Below are 21,172 nucleotides of genomic sequence, written 5' to 3'. Positions count from 1 at the left end.
TCTGGTTCAACCTCGAGTATGTACATCGTGAGCACTTTGGTATCTTTCAACTCTATTCCCTTCTTTGACTCCTCTCAAATCCTCTTTTCCTGCTTTAAAACCCATCAACAAAAACAAAAACATCAACATGACACACCTGTGTGAACACTATAAAAAGCAAAGCAGTAACGAATACTATTTTTCAAAGTAAATTCTATTTTTCAAATTTTCCAGAAAAGAAAATAATGCTCACATTTTATGCTCTACATTTATTAGGTAGAAATGACCCATCTAGCTCCCATGCAAAAGAGGCTTACCATTAATTGAGCACTCCAAGATTCACTGGTTGCTTACCATGGCCACATTTTCCAAACCAATGTCTTTTTCCCATGAACTCTAATGACAAGGTGTGTTTTTACTGACAGTTGACTTGGATCAGAGCTTGCAGGATTGTATTTCAGGTTGTGACTCTGTAAAACCCTGTAACTTTCTTTGAAGTTAAACAGTGTCAATCTGTTTCCATGTCTGAATAACTCTTAGAAGAGCCTGCCTGACCCAAGTCAACTCACTGAAACACACTATTTCCCCATAATTGATGTTCCAAATGAATGTCCTTTCATAATAAAATGTGCTGGAAAACAAAACAGCTTTGCATCCGGCACAAGTTGCATCATAATTAAATTTTATTTTATCCCATCGAGGCATGCTAAATGTTGAGCAAAATATAATTTTAAGTAATTTGTTTGTATTCTTATCTGTAGGAGTTGGAAATTAACAGCATTGCTAGTTTGCGTTTACTGTTAAGCCTGGAGAGCGGAGAGATTGCTTTGCAAACATTACAGTTATTATGTCTGCAGTTGGTACTCTTTGTATAAATTATTGATCAGCCAGCTTATTTTTCTTTCTGCTTAATGGATATTATAGCATAGTTGTTTACAACGCTATAGTTAAGGTTGTGTCAGCACTTCCATTATAATAAACCCCCTCTGTTACAGGGGGTTTATAACTTGTTGTAAAAATTTGCTCTGGGCTGAAACTTGACATACAAGATCTCGAGCTGGAAGGTGGCAATTGTTATTCTTTCAACTTAAAAAAAAAAACTCTTTGTTCTGAAGGGCAATAAATAAATAAACAGTTTATTCTTTTTTAACTATCCTTGAAATTTCTGACTTCAAATAGAACAATTTTTATAGGCTATTTGTTGGACAATGACCTCTTCTTTTATTTAATAAAGCAAAGAGAAAGAAAAAAGACCAAGATAATAAGTTAAAACAAAAACAGAAAAGCAGACAGTGAATCAGTAGAAACTTTTATAATTAAGTTTAATACATTTCTCCTAACATTGCAAAATCACACCATAATTTATGTTTTAAAATAAACATGCATTTACACTACATAAGACTTCTTTCCACCCCCCACCCCCCACCCCCCACCCCCGTTCCCAACTATGTATCCCTCGAGCAATTCATACATCTTAATGCTGATATTCTTTAGAGAAAAATGAGCTTTTGGCTATTCAAAAAGAAAGGAGTATGACAATTAGAAAATGCCATATATGAAAAGGTGCAATTGAAGGTACAATAGTTCCTAGAAAACTAGGGATTTAAATATCTGCCTGACTTTTTGACCTTCAATCCAGTCTGCCATCCCTCTTACCATTTAAGAGATGAAGGGAATTAATCTCAATTTATATCATTATTTTTGCTGCTTCCTTTTATGATACAACTCTAAAATGATCTCACTGTGGTTTTTTCTTTTTAATCAAATATTTGCCTGTGCAACTCTTAATACCAACCCCCAGATGGAATTAGGATACTTAACACTGGAAGTAAGTAGTGATGGGAAAGTATAACCAAATTATCATGGAGAGTTGACTACTTGTTGTAGAAATGATGCAGTTTGGAGTAAGGAAAACCATTCCATGATGATTTTTTTCTTTGTAACTGTTCTCCTCTTTGCTCCTCTAACTATTCTCCTTTCTCTCCCCCGACATGGGTTTAGAGATTTCTTACAGTATGCTCCATAACCAGCAAAGTATTTTCGGCCAACATGTCACCTTCATTTTGAACCAGGAGAAAACTGGGTGAGGATAGAAGATTAGGAAGAGAGGAACAGTACTGCCAAATTGTGCCATTTGGTTCTGACATCTATGTAAATGTGAACATGAATAGGTGATTACTACATGTGTTCAGTAAGCATACATATATGGTCCATGCATTTCCATGCTGGAAAACAAGTCAGAGTTACTTATGACCATTTTGACCACTCCTTTATTAAGAACGGCAATTTGTAGTAAAAAGTTTGAGCGCTTCAAGTTATAATGTGTTCAGCTCCCCACCTTCTGTCCTTTGGGTAATTTATCACCAAGCCCTCTGCACCTGATTAGAGAATGTATCCTTGAGATAAAAGTCTTATTCCTTGTTTGAGGAGGGACAGGAGCTGGAAAAGAGGGAGACTGTAGAAATGAGACACTAAAAGTCAGAAGTTGGAACCCCAGGTGGGGAGAGCAGAGACAGAAAGTGTAAAAGTAGGGAAGTCTTTGCTTAAGGTAGTCAGGGTTTATCTGCTGAGCTGATTGGTGAGGCCGTGTGTCTGAGTTAAAAAGGCTTGAGAGAGTTACTTGGCATAATTTCTCCATCTTCAGTGATTTACTACTGAAGTGCAAACATCAATTTTGGACTCTCTCCTGAGAAACGTTTAACAAAGTCAGTCAACTACTGGTACCCTGTTATCTTTCTAGATTTGCCAAACTTGGAGAGCTCCTTTATAAACCTCCGCCTGAAGTTTGTCTTTTTTTTTTTTTTTTTTTTTTTTTTTTATTAAGGAAACAGGTCCATTAGTAAATACGCAGATGTAAAAATCATCTTCCTCTTTACTTCGCCGTTGTGATATATCTTAGAATTGTTCAGAAGTGCACCCTATTGTGAAAGCTATTTGTGCCGGGTGTGCTAATGCACTCTTTGATTGAGTGAATTAGCAGTCATAACAATCTGGCAGTCTGGCCATAGAAGTGTGCTCAAATTGATTTGTGTTATGGCTGGACTGGAAAATCTAGTGTTAGTTGTTTTTTGCCCTGGGGCATTGTTTGTACCAAACTCCACTTTTCATTTAATTTTCCAATACATTTTGAAAGATTGAAATGCTTGTGATCAACATTTGATCCACTTGCATTATTTAAAAAAGAATTCTGAAAGTAATTTCAGATTCCAAAAAACCTTGCTTTCAATTAGAGTAAACATAATTAGAGTGACGTCGTGCTCGGAATGGTAAGTCTCCCTTTGAATCTATTAAGCATGTTATCTCCTTGTCCTGTCACTGAAAGGAATTCAGTATATATCTGAGGTATACATCTGTATTTTTCTGTTCATACTTCTAATAGAACTTGGGGAAAAATTAAAAGAATAAAATTGCAAGGAACCTTTTCTTGTTGTCCTTTCTGCATATTCCCAAATTGTTTCTGCTTCATTTAGTGATGCTATAAAAAGAGGATACTCAAAAATTTCAGGAAATTTTGAGATATTCGAGAAACATTCAGAATATTCGAGAAATATTCGAGAAATATTGCCTTTAAGTTATTAGAACATTTTAGGTTTTTTTAATATTCTATGAAATCCACATTTTCAATCTTAATTATATCAATTGCTATATTGAAACCCTAAAGATTTAAAGACATGACTTATCCTGGCTTTGTCAATATTTATATCTTTCTTACAATCCTCTGCTTTGCAGTCATTTACCAGAATTATAATGCAGCATGAATATAACTTTAAAATGACTATTGATTACAGAGAAAGCTTTGTGAAATCATTTAGTCAGTTTCCCCACTTGAGAAATCAGTGAATAAAATAGGTCAATAGATAAGGATGGAATGGATGTAATACAGTGCTATGCCTCCCTGGGTTATAAAAAGGGTCAAAAATGAATCCCCATAGAATTCATGGTTTTATACTCATAAAATAAAATGATACTTACCAAATCCCAACTCTAAGTCCACCTTTCTACAGATTTATTCTTCGTTTTTAAAGCACAGGTTTTGAAAGTATATTTTTATGTTTCCCTGATTCAACAGAAGCATTTCCTTGTCACTGTCCCTTTTAACCAAATAGGATGCCCTCATCTTCAGGCTAAAGTGTCTGTTGTTATCCAGGTATTCACCGGGACTTTTGCTGCAACAGCTAGTCTGTATTTTCTCACTGTCTCCTGCGACCTTACAGCTCTTCTCAAAACTGCATTTCCTACTGCACTGAACTCTGTCTCCTGTGCCGATTTTTGTTAAGTAATAGATGGTGAGCCCTGAGACCACTCTCTCTATTAGTTCCATTCACAGGGATGTCTTCGGGGGCACGGAAGGAGGGGGAAGGGGAAGGGAGGGGCCAGGAGGGGGCAGAGAGAGGGAAGAAAATACCTTCCCTGAACTGGTACAAGCTCAGCTTCAAACGATATCCTAGGAAAGAAATTAAAGACTTCTTAATTAGTGCAGCAATTAAGCTTTCTTGGTAGCATTTTAATCAGCATAGGCCCTATCAAAGGACAAACAGAACAATTTGCAGGTCTTTGAATTTTAAACAGTCTTATTGATTTTAGCACAATACGTCTTCACAACACACAGGGAGAATTTTCTAATATCAGTTACAGTACTTTGAGTTATGCTTATGCAAATTGAGTGCAGGTTGGAGAGGAGGACATGGAAGGAGAGGACCTGAACCAAACAGAGATGTAAAACAATAAACAAACAAGACAAAAGCTTGGAAACCTAAAGATGTGATAGGAAGAGTGGGAATTTGAAATCTGTGCAGTTGATTTATCTGCTGTTATGAAATACCGTTTGCCTTAATCACTGGTAATATTTCCCAAAAAATAAAAATAAAAAGGAATGAAGAAATTTGAATTTTTCCAGGCTTTTCTTTCCTACATATTTTGATTTGCATTATGTGCCTTTTCTAATCCTATTGTTTGATCACCGGGGTAAGTGGTAGTTCCTAAAAATCGGTTTAGAGACCTGAGATGGGGGGTGAGGGGAAGGAAGCTCCCATTCAGTTAGGGGCAGGCGCCCCAAGCCCTGCCTCTGAATGGAGCACGTGCTGGGAGATGCAGGGTTCCCTGCAGAAAATTTGGACTTTGCTTTGATGCTGGGTGGGATTATGGCTTGGTCAGCTATCATTACTTCCTGTCCGTGGCTTCGGAGTGTGGCAGGTATTAGGTGAGTGACAGTTTAAGGAAATATGAGAAACGAGAATGCTTAGAGCAGATCTGGGGCATTTAATTCTGATTTCTTCCATTTGTGGGTCTAGAATTTAAAACGAAGAAACTAGTTTAGCATTTTAAAAACTAGAGCAGAGTTTATTAAAGTCGTGCATGCAATTCCAAAATAAAATTAGTTTCTCAGGGCTTAATATCTTCTTCCTCACCTCTACTCATTAACATAGTTGTCTGGCATTTTTTTTTTTTTAAAAAGGTAATATTGTCCAAAACAGGCATAAACACTTAAAGAGGTGTTCTGATGTATGTGATATATATCCAATCCCTATTTTTAACTGAAGTCAGATAAGAGGAGTGAAAATTAATATAAATTATTTCTGGATATATCAAACTACATTGGCTAACTAGGCAAAACAACTGCATACACTTTAGCTATCTCATAGAAGTTAATCTACTTTTTGGCAACAATCAATTTTCTGAATTCTTATGACCCAGGAAAGCCTCCTGATATAACTGCTATGCCCCAAAAAGTTTAGTATAAACAGACTAATTAGTCAATAGTGCCATATTTCTCTATAGATATTTCCTGCACCTTTTGACACTAAACTTCAAAAAAGGTTAAAGAATTAAAATGATAAAAAGAAATGTGATAATAATTTCAACACTACACTGTGAACCTGATGCTAATAGTTTATTTTTAAAATCTGTCAAATGCTAAAGCACTGTTTCTATCTTGTAAAGTTAATGAACATGTGCAGACAGGTTTAAAGCCTAATTATTTAAGATTCCTAGAGATATAAACAGAGAACAGACTTGACCTATGCTCAAATCACAGGTTGGTCAAAAATCCTTGAATAAATAGTACTTTCATGCAACAAGTTAGAAAAGGGAAGAAAAGCAGAGAGGAAGGCAAAGAGGAAGAGAGTCTAAACTCAGCCTAATGTTTTAAAGCATAGCTACCCTTTCTGCCTTTACAAGTCAACTAGCGAGCTTTGTTTTTGTTCTTTTCATTATTTACAAAACATGTTTCTACAAACTGAGAAGGACTTTCCCAAAATACAGTGATACTTTTCAAATACAATATATGTGGGTGTAGATGTGTGTATACACACACACACACACACATATAGTTACCTAACACATTAGCAACTAGCTTTGGGTTTTAAACGATATGAGGATGGTTGGCGTCTGTGCAAGACAGGTGAATTAATTACAGAGTTTTAGGTAAGAAAAATTAGTGTGCTGTTTCCCCCCCACTTTCTAAATCTTCAAGGGTGCCTTATCTCTTCGAATTCTTTCGGTATGATTGGCATTTCTGACCTGCCTTTGGGGCGAAAGTGAAGTTATTCTCAACCATCCACATCATGGCAAGCATTTCTTTCTTTCCACAATCTATTAGGAAATGAGGGATTGAATGCAGAGCATTCCATGATTCTTAAGCGATTTCAGACTGACTTTTCCCCCACAACTTGAAAACTCTCCTGGAATTTTTCACTATCTTTAAACAAATAAATAATCGAACCGACAGATAAAATAATCAGATGCAGAAAACATGCGCTTTGCTTCCACATGGATTTTCCTCAGAATAATTTCTTAATTATCATGAAGGGAGAGGATGTGTTTTCATTTATATCTCATTGCAAAAAACGAGCGGAGATACATCCTAAATCCTTGAAGGAGAGCTCGGAGCGCTCTGGCTCTTCTTTAAGTTGGCAGACGATTGCTCAGAAGGTTTTGGAAAAAATTACAAGTCTTCGCGGACGAAATGGAATATTAAGACATGCAGTCTAACGGTAGTAGAAGAGAAAGAAGTCGATGATCCCTCTTTCCGATCGCCACTTCTATGTCCCGGCTTTTCCTCTCCGTCCCTCCCATAGTTTCTTACTTATCCTCCCCCTCCCCTCCTCCTTTCCTCGCTCCCTCGCTTTCCCTGGGTCTCGCGCTCTCGGAGTCCCTGCTCCGAGTTCCTGGTTGGATAATTTGGGTTAATACTAGTGAGTGAGGGTTTTGCGGCTTCAAAGGGTATTTCAAGTTTCCGGAGCTCCTCCCCTCTGCACCGTGTGACAACAACAACTCGTCCAGCCGGCAGCCTGCACTTTTCAGCTCATTTTCTCTCTGTCATTCCCCTCTCAATCTTTGATCAATGTACTTGCCAGGGAGAACCCAAGTCCTTCAAATCTCCTCCTTTTCACCTTCATCCTTAACTTTGTGCTAGAGCGGGACCCACACAACAACAGCCCACCCTCCCCGCCCCCCCCTCTCCAAACCAGCCCCCGATCCCAGCCCCCGGAGAGGACTCGCATTTCGACTTGCGGGACACTTTTGTGCGTTTCTCTCTAGAGCGCCTCTCGCGCTCGCCCCTCCTGCGCTCGCTCTTTCTTATCCTCACCTCCTTTTTCCCCCCTTCTCTCCCTTTCTCCTTGTCGTTCTCTCTCAGAGTTGTTGTTGTGGCCCCCTAGCTCCTTCTCCCCCCCCCGCCCCCCTTTTTCCCCTTGCCCTCCCCGGGGCGTGTGGCAACTTTTCCCCTCGCTTCTCCTCCTTCTGTTTCCCCTTATATGTGACCATGGCAGTGCCGGCGGCTTTGATCCCTCCGACCCAGCTGGTCCCCACTCAACCCCCGATCTCCACGTCTGCTTCCTCCTCCGGCACCACCACCTCCACCTCCTCGGCGACCTCGTCTCCGGCTCCGTCCATCGGGCCCCCGGCGTCCTCAGGGCCAACTCTGTTCCGGCCGGAGCCCATCGCTTCGGCGGCGGCGGCGGCGGCGGCGGCGGCGGCGGCGGCCACAGTCACCTCCACCGGCGGCGGCAGCGGAGGCGGCGGCGGCAGCGCGGGCAACGGAGGCGGCGGCGGCGGCGGCAGCAACTGCAACCCCAACCCCAGCCTGGCGACCGCCAGCGGCGGCGGTGGCGGCGGCGGCGGCGGCGGCGGCGGCATTAGCGCTGGCGGCGGCGGCGCCTCCAGCACCCCCATCAACGCGAGCGCGGGCAGCAGCGGCAGCAGCAGCAGCAGCAGCAGCAGCAGCAGTAGCAGCAGCAGCAGCAGCAGCAGCAGCAGCAGCAGCTGCGGGCCCCTCCCCGGGAAACCCGTGTACTCGACCCCGTCCCCAGTGGAAAACACCCCCCAGAATAATGAGTGCAAAATGGTGGATCTGAGGGGGGCCAAAGTGGCTTCCTTCACGGTGGAGGGCTGCGAGCTGATCTGCCTGCCCCAGGCTTTCGACCTGTTCCTGAAGCACTTGGTGGGGGGCTTGCACACCGTCTACACCAAGCTGAAGCGGCTGGAGATCACGCCCGTGGTGTGCAATGTGGAACAGGTTCGCATCCTGAGGGGACTGGGCGCCATCCAGCCCGGAGTGAACCGCTGCAAACTCATCTCCAGGAAGGACTTCGAGACCCTCTACAATGACTGCACCAACGCAAGGTAAAGAGCGGGGGGCCGCCTCCGCCGCCCGTGGTCCCTTCCCACCGGTCTCCTCGCCCTTCCCTCGCTCCCTTCAGGGTGCCGCTCGCTCCGCGCGCCCGCGAGCCGCGCGCTCCGGCGAGCGCGGCCCTCTCCTCTCTTTCCTCGGGGCTCGCCGGCCGCTCCCGACCCTCTGAGAAGTTGGCACCTCACCCTGCCCAGATCGCGCTCTTCCGGCCGGGTCCGCCCCTTGCTGGCCCGGGCGTGGGGGCGCAGCTGCTGTGGCACGCGAGAACCCCAAGCCTCCGGGCAGAGGGGGCGGGAAGGAGGAGGACGGTGCCTTTCCAGGGGCCACAGCGCCCTTCCTGGGCCGCGCCGGCGTCAGGGGACCCCTCTCAGCGCGGCCGCCCGTGTGCGCGCTCCCTCGGACCCGGGTTCCACCGCCAGGCGCGGGGCACTGGCCTGGCTGCTCGGAGGCGCCAGGCGGCATCCCGGGGGCGGAGGGAGGTCGTGACCCTGCTCGGCAGGGTTCGAGGAGCGGGAAGACGCGCTCCGGGTGAGGGCCCCGCGAGGTAGCCTTGAGAGTGGGTCACTTGGAGGTCGGGAGGGGGACGGCCCCAGAGGCCGAGAGGCCGGCGCAATCCCGGGGGACCCAAAGCGAGTTCAGCTCCGAAGCCCCGAGGGCAAGCCCGCGGAGGGGAGGGGTCTGTGTGTGCGCGCATCTGTGCGTGTGTCCGCGTGTGAGCGTGTGCGTGTGCAAAGAAGATGAAGGGGTACGTTTGCCCCGGGGCAGACGCGAGGGGACCGGCAGGGTTCCTTCCGTAGGGGGAGGTGACCGGGTGCCTGAGACTCTTGGAAGCTGAACCGGAGAGATGGGGAAGGAAGACCACAGCTTGCTCTCTCGCTCTCTCTCCAAACTGTTCTTTTTACCTTTTCCTTTTTTTTCCCTTTTCTTTTCTTTCTTTCTTTCTTTCTTTTTTTTTTTTTTTTTGCTAAGGGTTAGTAGCTCACGCAATGAGCAGGTGCAGGTTTTGCACTGGCATGCTCTGTGGACCTGAATACCGGTGCCATGGCTTCCCCAGCCCGGCAAAGCGCGGGAACTCTATAGAGGCCACGGGACCCGGAGCCCGGCCCGACCAGTTTTATGCTAATGAACGCTCACTGGGGGAGGATCTACCGAGAGGGGGCGGGAGTAGGGTAACTTGTCAGTTTCGGGGTAGAAGTGATCATTCCACCCGCTCTCACGGTTCCGTCTTGTCCCCATCGTTGGCTGCAGAGGGGAAAGTTCAGAGATGCCGGGTAAAAGCGAGTAGGGAAAGTTGGAGTCTAGAAGTGAGCGCGTGGGAACTGCGCGCAAAATGTGTGCAGCGACTTCGGTACCCTCCAAATAAGTTTAAAGATCGGGAGAAGGAGCGGAGTTTTACTCCTTTGGGGTGTGTGCCCCTAGTAGAGCTAGGGAAACAGAGGCGGCAAGGAAAGAGGCGCAGGACTAAACCAGAAGGAAACCGGGGTAGAACAGCCCCTAGCTATTTCTTCCTTGGGAGAAGACTTCTGGCTAGTGCCCCCGGAAGACTGGAAGAAGAAAAAGACTCGAACTCCAACCCAGTAAATGTCTTACCCTGATCTAGTCAGAAACTCTTTTCCGTGTTTATTTGCCATTCTTTGCATCGGGCCATGGGTGTATATCTGGGTTTTGAACCTTCATTTCTACTATTTTTGGGTGAATGCTGAGCGCCCGCGTGTGTGTACGCGCACGCGTGCCCAAGAGTCTGGACAGGTGGCAGTAAAGATTGAGGGGGAATCTTGATCACTAAACGTCATTTACGGAGATAATTGGAGTCCTTGCGTGTACAGAAGATAACATATTTACAAAAAAATCTACTGTTAAAACAAGTAGAATCAGGGCAGAAAATTGTTGCGGAGTTGTTATAAAGAATGCTAGTCGAAATTTGAAGCCAGCTCAGATAATGATTGTGGTAAAATTGCCTACCTATCCAGTAGATTGGTGAATAGCTGTTTTTCTTAGTAACCAAACCACTCTTCTCTTGAATCTTCTTTGTGTGTTTCTTACAGCACACACTGTACTAGATAATTAATGGCCATTTCACATAACACGCAAAAAACTGGTGGAGAAAACTCCCTTCAGAGACTGCAACGTTATAATCAATTTAAAGCAGGTAGTGTTACACCTCTTACAATTATTCTCTTGATGTTTTGTGGGGTTTTTTTTTTCCAGAAATTTCTGAAAATTTCGAATTTTCAGGTTTTGGAATTGAAGTCCTCACCGTAGGGTTGGAGAATATTCTTAAAGTTATTAGGAAAGAATTTTAAAATATTTTTTCCCTGAGGTTAACAAAGGCTCTGGAGTTAAAACTTTCAGAGCCAAGATAAGTTAAATCCAGTAAAACTGTTTATCCCTTCAAAAATATCTCATCAGTACTCTAATTATATTTCAATCACCTCGTTTTAATACTTTACAATTAAATGTGTTATTCCAAAACTCTATTTCAGGTTAAAGTTAAATGTGGTAAGTTTGTTGATTTACTATTGCATTTTGATCTTTTATCAACTACAAGACTTTCTCAAACCTAAACACATGCAAATACTGAAGAAGATGTGTAGTTGTAGATATCTGCCTAGGTTTCCCTAATTCTGCCACTGACTAAGAAAATAGAAAACTTATCATTGAACTCCCTCTCACCAAAATATACTGTTTGCATTGAGATGCATTATTTTTTAGGGATAATTACAAGTATTACTGTCTTATTTCTCACCGTTGGAAACAATACCTAAAATATTTTTATCTTGAATTTACAAAACAAAAATTACCCTTTTCATTCAAGTCCAGTTTATGCCCTTACTATTAAGATCCTTTTTCATTCATCTATATATATTGATTTCTTTCATTATGGTTTCTTTCTCCTCTGGCTACTTAAGAGACTATCTAAAGGAATAATTTATGCAAAAGATAAGAGGAACTGTGCAGAAAGGCAAACTATATAAAACAATATGTACATAGTGTGCAAGAAACATTAAATCTTAGCACTCTCAGCTTTTTACAGAACATGTATTTAATTATGTCTCTTAAGAGTATTTAGATACCAGAGAATCTGAGGAACCAAAATTTTTGATGTTAAGGAAAAGAAGCGTTCATAAACTTGCTCAAAGTGGCTCAGTAAGTTAGTAACAAACCTCGGAGTGGATTTAATTTGCTTGGGGCTATTGCATCAGTGTGCTATCTATGAAAACTAGAATAAATGTTGAAGCCATCTGTCATTACCACAAGGAGATGAAATAGAGACTGTCACCTCCTTGATAGTAAAACTAAATAAAATAGGGGTCTCAAAGCATGAAAGAAAATATAAGGAAATATATTTAAAAGTTGTCAGAGGACAAAGTCTGACCTTGATCAGTTTCCTCTAATTATTATTTTTCAACTAAACATTAGTTGCATGAACTTGGCTGTTGCAACAGAGGTCACTTAATTAACTGGTAACCATTAAACAACAACAAAAAAAGAAAAGTAATTATGTACATGGTCAAGTCTCTGAGTCAGTTGCTTGTTTGTAGATTTGGGTTAGCATTCAATTTTCTGTGAATTCAGGTAATAAAAAGTGACTCTGTTCTATTTTGTCATCTAAAATGATTTTTTTTTTTTTTTTTTTTTTTTTTTGAGCACTGCCAGAAGTTGATTTTGTCTCAGGATCCTCCAAACCAGCTTGTGATTTGGGTCCTACGTAGCCCTAGATTTATGGAGTTTTTAACTTGAAAAGATTCCAGTTAGTTTTATCAGACATTTTATATAAATATACATATATTCACAAACAGTATTCTTTTGTCTTAAAAGTCAGTACCATCTATTGACAGCTAATTGAGAGACTACATGTCTTTTTTTGTCCAGTGGTAATATATGAATGCAGTTTTAGTATAAGAAGTATAAAATATTTTCCAATTCTTGGCTCTTTTTTTGTCAGAAGTTTTTTTAAAATAAAAATGGCATATTTATTTAACATTTCCTCTGTTGCATGCTATTCAATGGCACGGACTTATGCATTTATGCCTCGATGTAGAAAGTTTCAACACAATACAGACTCGCTGCTCACAGATAATTATGATACTTGGCACAGAGAAATTCAAAACTTACTTCAAATGAAGAGAGACTATGCTTTTGAAGTTTTTGTATTACAGTCTATTAATGGCTCCTGTAAAGCCTGATGTCTCGTCGTATAACATTTCAAGAAGAATATGGCATAATTAGAAGAGTAGGGGCTAAAATGTGAAAGTTTTTTGGTTCCATCACTTATCTCTGCATACTTTTTAAATGTTAGTAAATTGCAGTTTAATAACTAATACGTAAATAAAATCTAAGAATATGCTGACCTCGGATTTACCTTGTTTAATCACATTATATTGCAAGATACAAATTCTCGAGTTATTTGGATAATATCTTTCAAACCGGTTTTTTTTTTTCCCTTTGAGTTAGTCTCCAATGATATCATAATCATTATTGTCACAAAGTGCACATAGTTATGAGGATGAAGATGGTGTACTTTCTGAACTCCACGGTTAATGCCCTGAGACACTTAATTTGATTTGCACATATAATATTTTATTTTGTGATGCTTCAAATATTATGTAGAATAAACTACAAGGCAGGCTTATTTTTTTCTTGTCAGTTTTCTTGCATCAAATTTTTGCATTTGCATTTAAGGCAGACTTTTTAAACTTCATTTAGTCTAAATCTGCTGGGGTTTTTTTTGTTTAATCTACCACATTTCACGGAAGTTGCGTATAAATTATTGAGACCAATATTAGCCACTCTCTTTTTGCCTCACTACCTTCCCCAACCTTCTGAGATGTGACACCCAATATTGATTAAAGTCTTGGCTGGATTTGAGCATAAATCACTCTTCTCTTTGGTGATTTACCATGTGTGATTCACTAGCATACAAAAACATAATATGCTTTATTGTTTCTCATTTGCTGTTTTGTTTTTGGAATGTAAGTAGCATTTGTAGCTTAATGTGCAACCAAGTAGTTGTTATTTTAGGAACAATTTGTGCTTTGACTGTCAATTAGTATTATTTTATCTTTCCAAGTTATTTTACTAAATTGTTTCATACAGTTGCCTTTGTTAATCAAGTAAAATAATCATTTAAATTGCATTGTATTAGCAACATAGAACACATGTATTGCAAAATATAATAAGAAATGAAACTCTCACAGGTTGTAAGCTGTCTCCCTTTGAATCTTTCTCTGAAGAAATTAGTTTGAAATATGCCTTCTAAATAGGTACAGGTGAGTCTTCTAGATTTCACTAAACATTTTGGTTTTAAGGTTTTCATTACTTGATTCTTTAGAAAAGTTCAACTTTGCCTGAATTTAATCTTTCCAGGATTTCATTTTCAGATGGTTCACCAAGGGGGAAAAAAAAAAAAATCACATCAATTTATATACCTTTAAAATGACCAAAAAAATATGAAAAAAAATTGATATTAACTATTTGGATATTTTAACATGTATTTAAGATAAAGTTTTATCATTTTATGTTTGAATTGTTATGAGAATAGAATGACCTTAGCATGTGCCAGCATGTGCCATTCTCTTTACTGAGTTACTGCACTGTGATTGGTCAGTCGTGTGTGTGTGTGTGTGTGTGTGTGTGTGTGAATGCTGCAGCTAAAAATTCAGTTAAGAATACATTAAAAATACATTTATATTTATATTTTCAGACTTAGAGACTGCATTAAGGAGCCTCTTTTCCATTATATTTGTTATGCTCAATAATTTATTTTTTAATGAAGAAAACCTGACTTAAAAGCTTAGATAAGTGGACTATCAAAGGCTCTGATATGCACAGATACATATATCTCAGGCATACCAGTGGCTCTGTGAGCCCACATTGTCCTCAAATTCCTTTACTTTCCTTCTCCTCAATTTGTCAGAAGTATTTCCAATCAAAAGTAATTTTTTTTTTGCTACAGTAGCTGTCCTTTAAATAACTTTTAATTGCTGATATTTGCTTTTTAGAATACGTCACAGTATAGAAATGACTCAATTAGAATAGTGAGGTTAGCTTATCAAATTATTTCTTTGGAAAGCAGGAACACCAAGGATAGTATATTTATATTTGATCTAGTAGTTAGTTATTATATTCAGTCTAGTAATTAGTTATTATTAGATTAGGTGGTGGATCATTTTATATTGATGCACCTATTTACTTTGGGAAGGTTTTTGAGAATCTTTTAAGAGTGTGTCTATTACAGATACCTGTCCAATTTAAATGTACATGTTTATTTTATAAGTATTTTGTCCATATAATCATATATAGAGAATGATGCAAATCACTACATGATCCAAAATCAGAGACCTTGAGCCAGGTGCATTTTAAATTTCTTGTGTGTTCTGATTTGGATTTATTTTATAAGATAAGCGGATTCTAATTCACTCATTTAAGAAAAATTTGCATGTGGGTTTTTCTAAATTGGATGTAGAAATGTCCAATGACTGAACTTTGTTAAAGGTGTGGCCCTGTTGCTTTCTGATTCATATTAGCTTGGAGTTGATCCAGGATATCAAGCTGGGATTCTTTTGCACGTTTAAATGTACGTGACTTGAGTGAAAGCTGTCAAAGACAACTTACTAAACTGGAAAACTTACTGTGTGTTTAATTTGTCTTATATTTTTGTGCTTATAAACACATTGAAGTGTCTAAAAGTCTGCAGCATGGCAACACACTGAATAGCCAGCTGTTTTAAAAAAAGTTTTAGAGAGTAATGTTTAAAAAAAAAACAAAACAGTTTAACTGAAGCATCTAAAACATGTTATTATCTAAGATGAATACACTACCTAGAATATAGTGCATGTTTCTTGCAGGAAGTAGGAATTGTTTACTATGATTTGAAGACTAAAAGTAATTTAACTATAGGTAGATTAGTAATAATCCTGCAGTGGATTTTGAAGGTAGTATATATGTTTGGCAAAAAATTGGATATGCTTTTCAAGCATGATTTTCTCAAAGCAAATATTGAAATGGGCAACAAAGTAGATTGGTTACTTTTGGTTAGTAACATTGAAGAATTGAGGAATGTTTTCCTTTCCTTAGAATAAATGAACAGAGGGGTAAACGAAGTATTAAAAAGTCACAATGTAACTTATCTTTGCATTTATATATGATATCAAATGTTTCTAAATAATTAGATTACTCCTGTAGTCACAACAGGAAAAAACAATGCTTTTCTTCAAGGACAAGGAAAATATATCAGGAAAGAAAGAGTACTAGTCAAAAGGGAATTATTTTATAGAAGCACATACAATCATTTGCAGTAAATACTTGCTAGTTCAGTTTAAGGGATATGGTCATTTCTTAAGGAAAGGTAATGAAAATAAATCTCTAGAGTATATTAATCAAGAAATATTTCATTACATTCACATATCAAGCAGATGAAGTGTTTTGTTAAAATCTTAAACTGATTGTATCCAGAAATTGTATTAATAGCAGCAGTAGGTCAGCTGTTTTATTCATAGCCTTATATTTTAAAAACATTTTGTTTATGTATGAACAAATCACTGAAGTTGTAACTAATCTTTGAATCCATCACAGCTCTGCTAAAATAGACTGATATATTCAACTGTATTAATTCTTATTTTATATTTAAAATATCTGTTTTTTTTAGCTTAATTTTTGGAAATGATATTTATGTCTTAAGTTAGGCAGTTTGTAGTTTAATAGTGCCTCTGGATTTTAAATGAATAACTTGGAACACTTTTCTTTGTAATATCACCGTTCACACATTTTATACTAGGATGGATGTTCTTGTGTATGCAACAAGTGTAAAATTTCTATCAGTATTTAAGAGATCTTCGTCGTGTATATTTTTGTTTATGTTAAGCTTAGCCCATTTGTGGTTTGTGTATTTATGCTTAAGTAATTATAATCCCTTTGTTAGAAAAGCTTTTACGTATATGTATTTGTGTTTGTACACACACACACACACATGGGAGGCATGTAGAACATAGGGCCAGAGGACCAACAACTTACTTATAAAAATAACTTAATTTTGCTTTCTGTAATTCATTTAATATAAAATAACACATGAAAAACCAATTCTACTTTGGTGAATGACCATAGAGAACTATATTTAAAATTACTTTTAGGGTGAAAGATGTAGTTTATATTTAAATGTTTTAAAATATAATTATAAATACAACATTATATGGTTATTAAGACAGTGATTAAACACTTATCTTGATTTTCCTAGACCTTTATTGTTATGATAACTAAGATATACTTTTAATTCTTTATGAAAAATATTTATAACTGATAAGTATTTTATTGTATGAAATCGACATTAAACTATTAGGTACTAGAATCTGTACACTACTGAAGAACATTTAAAGTGCTTGATGTCATTGCACCATTTCTTTTATTGGTTTATTTCATTGCTGCTTGCACTTTAGAGCAAGCATATCCTTTAAAATCAGTGGATAAATGATAAGAAAACAATATCATAATCTAAGAAAAAAAGATTGCTCTTCTAAAAGCTTTGCCATCAATGAGATGAGTTAGGAATGAGGTCAATGGGTTAATCTGCAGGTCTACATAAGGAGATGTGTATTACCACTTCTTGCAGTGGACTGTAATTGTCTTTGAAAACACCTGGTAGAGGTCCAGTTAAATTGAAATCAATTACTTTCTCAATCATTCCATGGCATATGTCAAGTCATTACGTCATTGGTAAAAGTACAAGCATGCATGCATTTTTTTGCAAAGTAGGAAGAAGCTTATAAAACAGTGATTGCTTAAAAGACTCTGCTTCATCTAAAGCTTGAGGAATTTAAAAAAAAAACACTTGGGCATAGTAACTTAAAATGACATTTGGTAAGAAGTTCATCTTTGCATTTAGTTATCTAAGTAAAAACAATATTTCACATTCCTTTCTGCATCACCTGGTATGTATGTATACTTAAAAGTTAGTGAGAATGGTTTCAAAATATTTTATGACGTGACCTCTGACACCTTTACTCTTATCTTCTAAGAACCCTCTGACAAGTATATATTATAATCAAAGATGAATATATGTCTGCTCTTCACTGATTTTTTTTTTCTTCACACCATTGACAGTACATGCAGATTTGAACTTGTAGCCAGGAACAGTGCTTCCATGCTTCAAATTGCCAAAGGACCCCCAGGGATGGAAACTTGACCTGCTTTTATGAAACCATAGAATTACATTTATACAAGTTACCCCATGGGAAAGGAATGAACTGATCCCAATTCAAACCTTAATATTGGAGCCTTCTGGGTCAAATTTGATTTTTCTTTCTGTTAACACCTGTTTAGCTCCCAAATTTACTAACTATATATTCTTAGGAAATTTACAAAATACTATTCATGAGTGGCATTTCACAGTTAAGCCCAAAGTGCCATCAAAATTTGGCAGCTATTCAAGTTTTCACATGTGACTAAGATGCTACTTTTTAAAACAAAATATCTGCCTTTCAAATATATATCCTAGATGTTAAAAGGTTAAACATAAATTTGTTTAACTGGACATGGGAACATTTATTTTGTACTTTTTTTATTAATTTCTCTCCACAGAAGAGTCAGCCCAAGTAGGGGAAGAAACTTTTTTTCAAGGAGTTTTTCCCTGTGATAACATTTCAGATTACAGATTTTTATATGAGTATATTTAATTTTTCTTAGATTCACATTTTGAGATGTTAAAGTTCTTATTGTATTTTTAGTTGGATCACTTGAAAGTGTTTCCAGAAGGCTCCTTTTGCCACTAGCAGTAACAAATGAAGATCACTGACAAATTTTATACGTAAAAGCCATTTTTATTTTAGTTATTTGGACTGGGGCTAAGCTGGAAAACTGAAATTAATCATAGGTACAAAATAAAGAGGTATTTAGGTATGTATAGTTTGCTTAATTTCTGGAATATCAAAATGCTATATCATATATATATATAAATGGATAACTGATATAAAATGGTAGGGTTATAATACCTCTGCTTATAACGGGTGATATTAAATGACTACCATTAGATTTAGAACCTACTTCTTCATATAGAACGACTTGCTCTTGATCTTATATATACAGAAACATTTTATAAAAGGTAAAGCAACACATATGCATATATATCCCCCACTCAAATATATGCAATGACAAAAAATAATTCCATGATTAGATTTTGGAATTGAAGTTAGCAAGTTCCTTTTCCTATAAAAATTAGAAAGAATTTCAAAGATCTTTCACTTCCTTTTTCACTTAACATTGGTAAAATCATTTGGATAATTGGCTATTTCCTTACAAGAACCAAACATAAAAATTCCTAATAAGAATGGTTATAACAAATCAATTCTTGGAGTGTGGAAGAAAAATATTGAGATTTCCAATGGAAGGTATACCACTTTTCTTACTATCATAAGTCATGATTATCAAGGAGAAAATATTTAGGGTTTTAAACATGTGTTGCTTATATTTTATTGGCTGTTCTGTGGCAAAAAAAGAAACCCTTAACTTTCACTGTAAGCTAACAGTTTTCTGCCTTGCCTCAACACATCATTTGAATGAAGAAAATTAAGTCAATCATTTGGATGTTTCCTAAGATCACTCTGTTGCCATATTTATAAAATAGCAACAGTGATTAAATACTTCATTTAACTTAAAAGTTTGACCCAACTAGTTTCATGGTGATTTGACATGGCTATTGGTCGGCATATTCTCTGACTGTGAAGGAAGGAAGGGAGGGAGGCAGATCACGTGACTCCACAACTTCATGCTGTTCTTAAAAGGAATCTAGTTAGGAAAGGCAGCTTATTCTGACTTTTGTAATGGCGATAATATGAAGTTTCTATGACGTTCTTTGTCTTCCAGTGGCACTTTGCAGCTCTATTTTTAATAATGATTGATAGTATACCAAGTGAACTGCAAAACAAAAAACAAAAAACAAACAACCCAAAACACCTTAAAAAAAATCTTGCTATGAAGTGTGTGAAAGGAGAGGTGGAGCTTTTATATTTTAGGTAATTCTCTGTAAGTAGAGTGATCCTTAATTTTGCACAGAATTCTACATCATACCTCATATAGGAAGCCTTTAGACGCCAAACTAAATTTCATCCTCTTAAATATCTTTATCATCTGAATTGTCCTCATAATAAATCCTCTTTATTTTTGGTAGACACTCTAGTGAAATTTTGCATGAAATATAAATCCATATTTACCCATAACTATCTATTCAAAAACAGAACAAGCTGGGTTTTTGAGCTGTTGATATTTAGATTGGATTCCTCTAATTCAACAGAGTGAAAATATAGTTTATTTTTATTTATTTTCTTCTAATTTAGGAAATGACATTAAAATGGTATATATTTGATCTGAAGTAAACTTTTTTGCTCTTGCTTTTGGGGAGTGGGTTAAATAAGGGCCCATGACAGGAATGCTGTTTGTTTTTCACAAAAGTTGTTTGTGATTTCAGGTACTCTTGGGAAATCTCTTGATCAGATTCACATCTGTTCCTGTCAAAGTGGGTGCTAAGATACCGGTCACCCAGCAACCATGTCCAAGAGGGAATTGGGCCGATAATAACTTCAAAAAGGAATGACAGATGCTAGATTAGGATGAAAGACAAAACGCATGAAAAATGAGCTTGTTAGAATCAAAAATTTGTTCAAGCACCTTTATGCAAATTAAATGAATATTGAATATTTGCATGCATTTCTACTTTTTCATTTGATTGAAAAGAAAAGAATAGCACATTTAAACTCACAAATGTGACTTTTTCTTTTGTACTAATCAGCATACAAAGCTGAATCTCTTTTTTTAAAAAAATTAGATTAGCCACCTGGCTTCTTATATCTCTACTAAGTATATTGCAATGTTTTTCATATAACAATGGTACTCTTTGGGACAACTTGGTTTATCTAATTTTTTTCATAATAAGCAATCTCGTGTGAAGGTTATTTTAGATAAATATAAATCTGTTTCTTGACAAAGCATTTCAAAAGTAACCTTATCCTATTGTCCTTGAAATTGGTTAATGTACATTAATAAAAGATCACTCAAGATGAGTTCACACCAAAAGCACAGGCTTCTCATTGACAGGTTAAATAACAATGCATTAAAGTAAAGCAAGGTAGTATTCCTGAGATGAAAAGTAGACAGAAAGATCGCTTCAAAATTTAAGATGCTTTTTGATATATTACTAGTTTTTCTATTGAATTGTTTACATACTAATCAGAATTTAGAAGAGCCTGATAAAATGTAGTGATTGAGAGAGGTTTCTGAGTCTTGGTTTAGCGATGTCTAATGTGGTCACGTAGAGAAATTGATTTTCTTCAGAAATTAATTAATTTTTCATATCGCCCTAAGCTGCAGTTAAAAAGAGTGCATACTTGTCTGTTTTTTCCAGAAATATTGCCTAATCATATTAATACCATTGCCCCAAGGATGAAAAGATAATTGTACAAATGCATTTGGAAATATGTATCACTGAGTATTTATGATTAAATTATGCAAATGACCTAGCTCTCATCCTTTCCAGACCCAGATTGTCTAATTAGGATTGATATGCTGAATAGATGTTCC

At 37.8% G+C, this 21,172-nt stretch overlaps 1 protein-coding gene across 1 annotated transcript in view; it reads left to right on the top strand.

Annotated features, from left to right (window-relative positions):
* Window positions 1-7,461: 7,461 nt before the first annotated feature.
* Window positions 7,462-21,172, top strand: part of DACH1 (dachshund family transcription factor 1) — a 411,546-nt gene continuing 397,835 nt past the window's right edge. The window contains exon 1 of the mRNA XM_036832080.1: window positions 7,462-8,601. Within this exon, the coding sequence (XP_036687975.1) occupies window positions 7,742-8,601 (860 nt within the window). The 5' untranslated portion in view covers window positions 7,462-7,741. The remainder of the gene's footprint in view (window positions 8,602-21,172) is intronic.

This window comes from Balaenoptera musculus, chromosome 18 (genome assembly GCF_009873245.2).
Source record: "Balaenoptera musculus isolate JJ_BM4_2016_0621 chromosome 18, mBalMus1.pri.v3, whole genome shotgun sequence".
In the NCBI taxonomy this organism is placed as follows: domain Eukaryota; kingdom Metazoa; phylum Chordata; class Mammalia; order Artiodactyla; family Balaenopteridae; genus Balaenoptera; species Balaenoptera musculus.
This window is presented reverse-complemented; position numbering and strand designations above follow the sequence as displayed.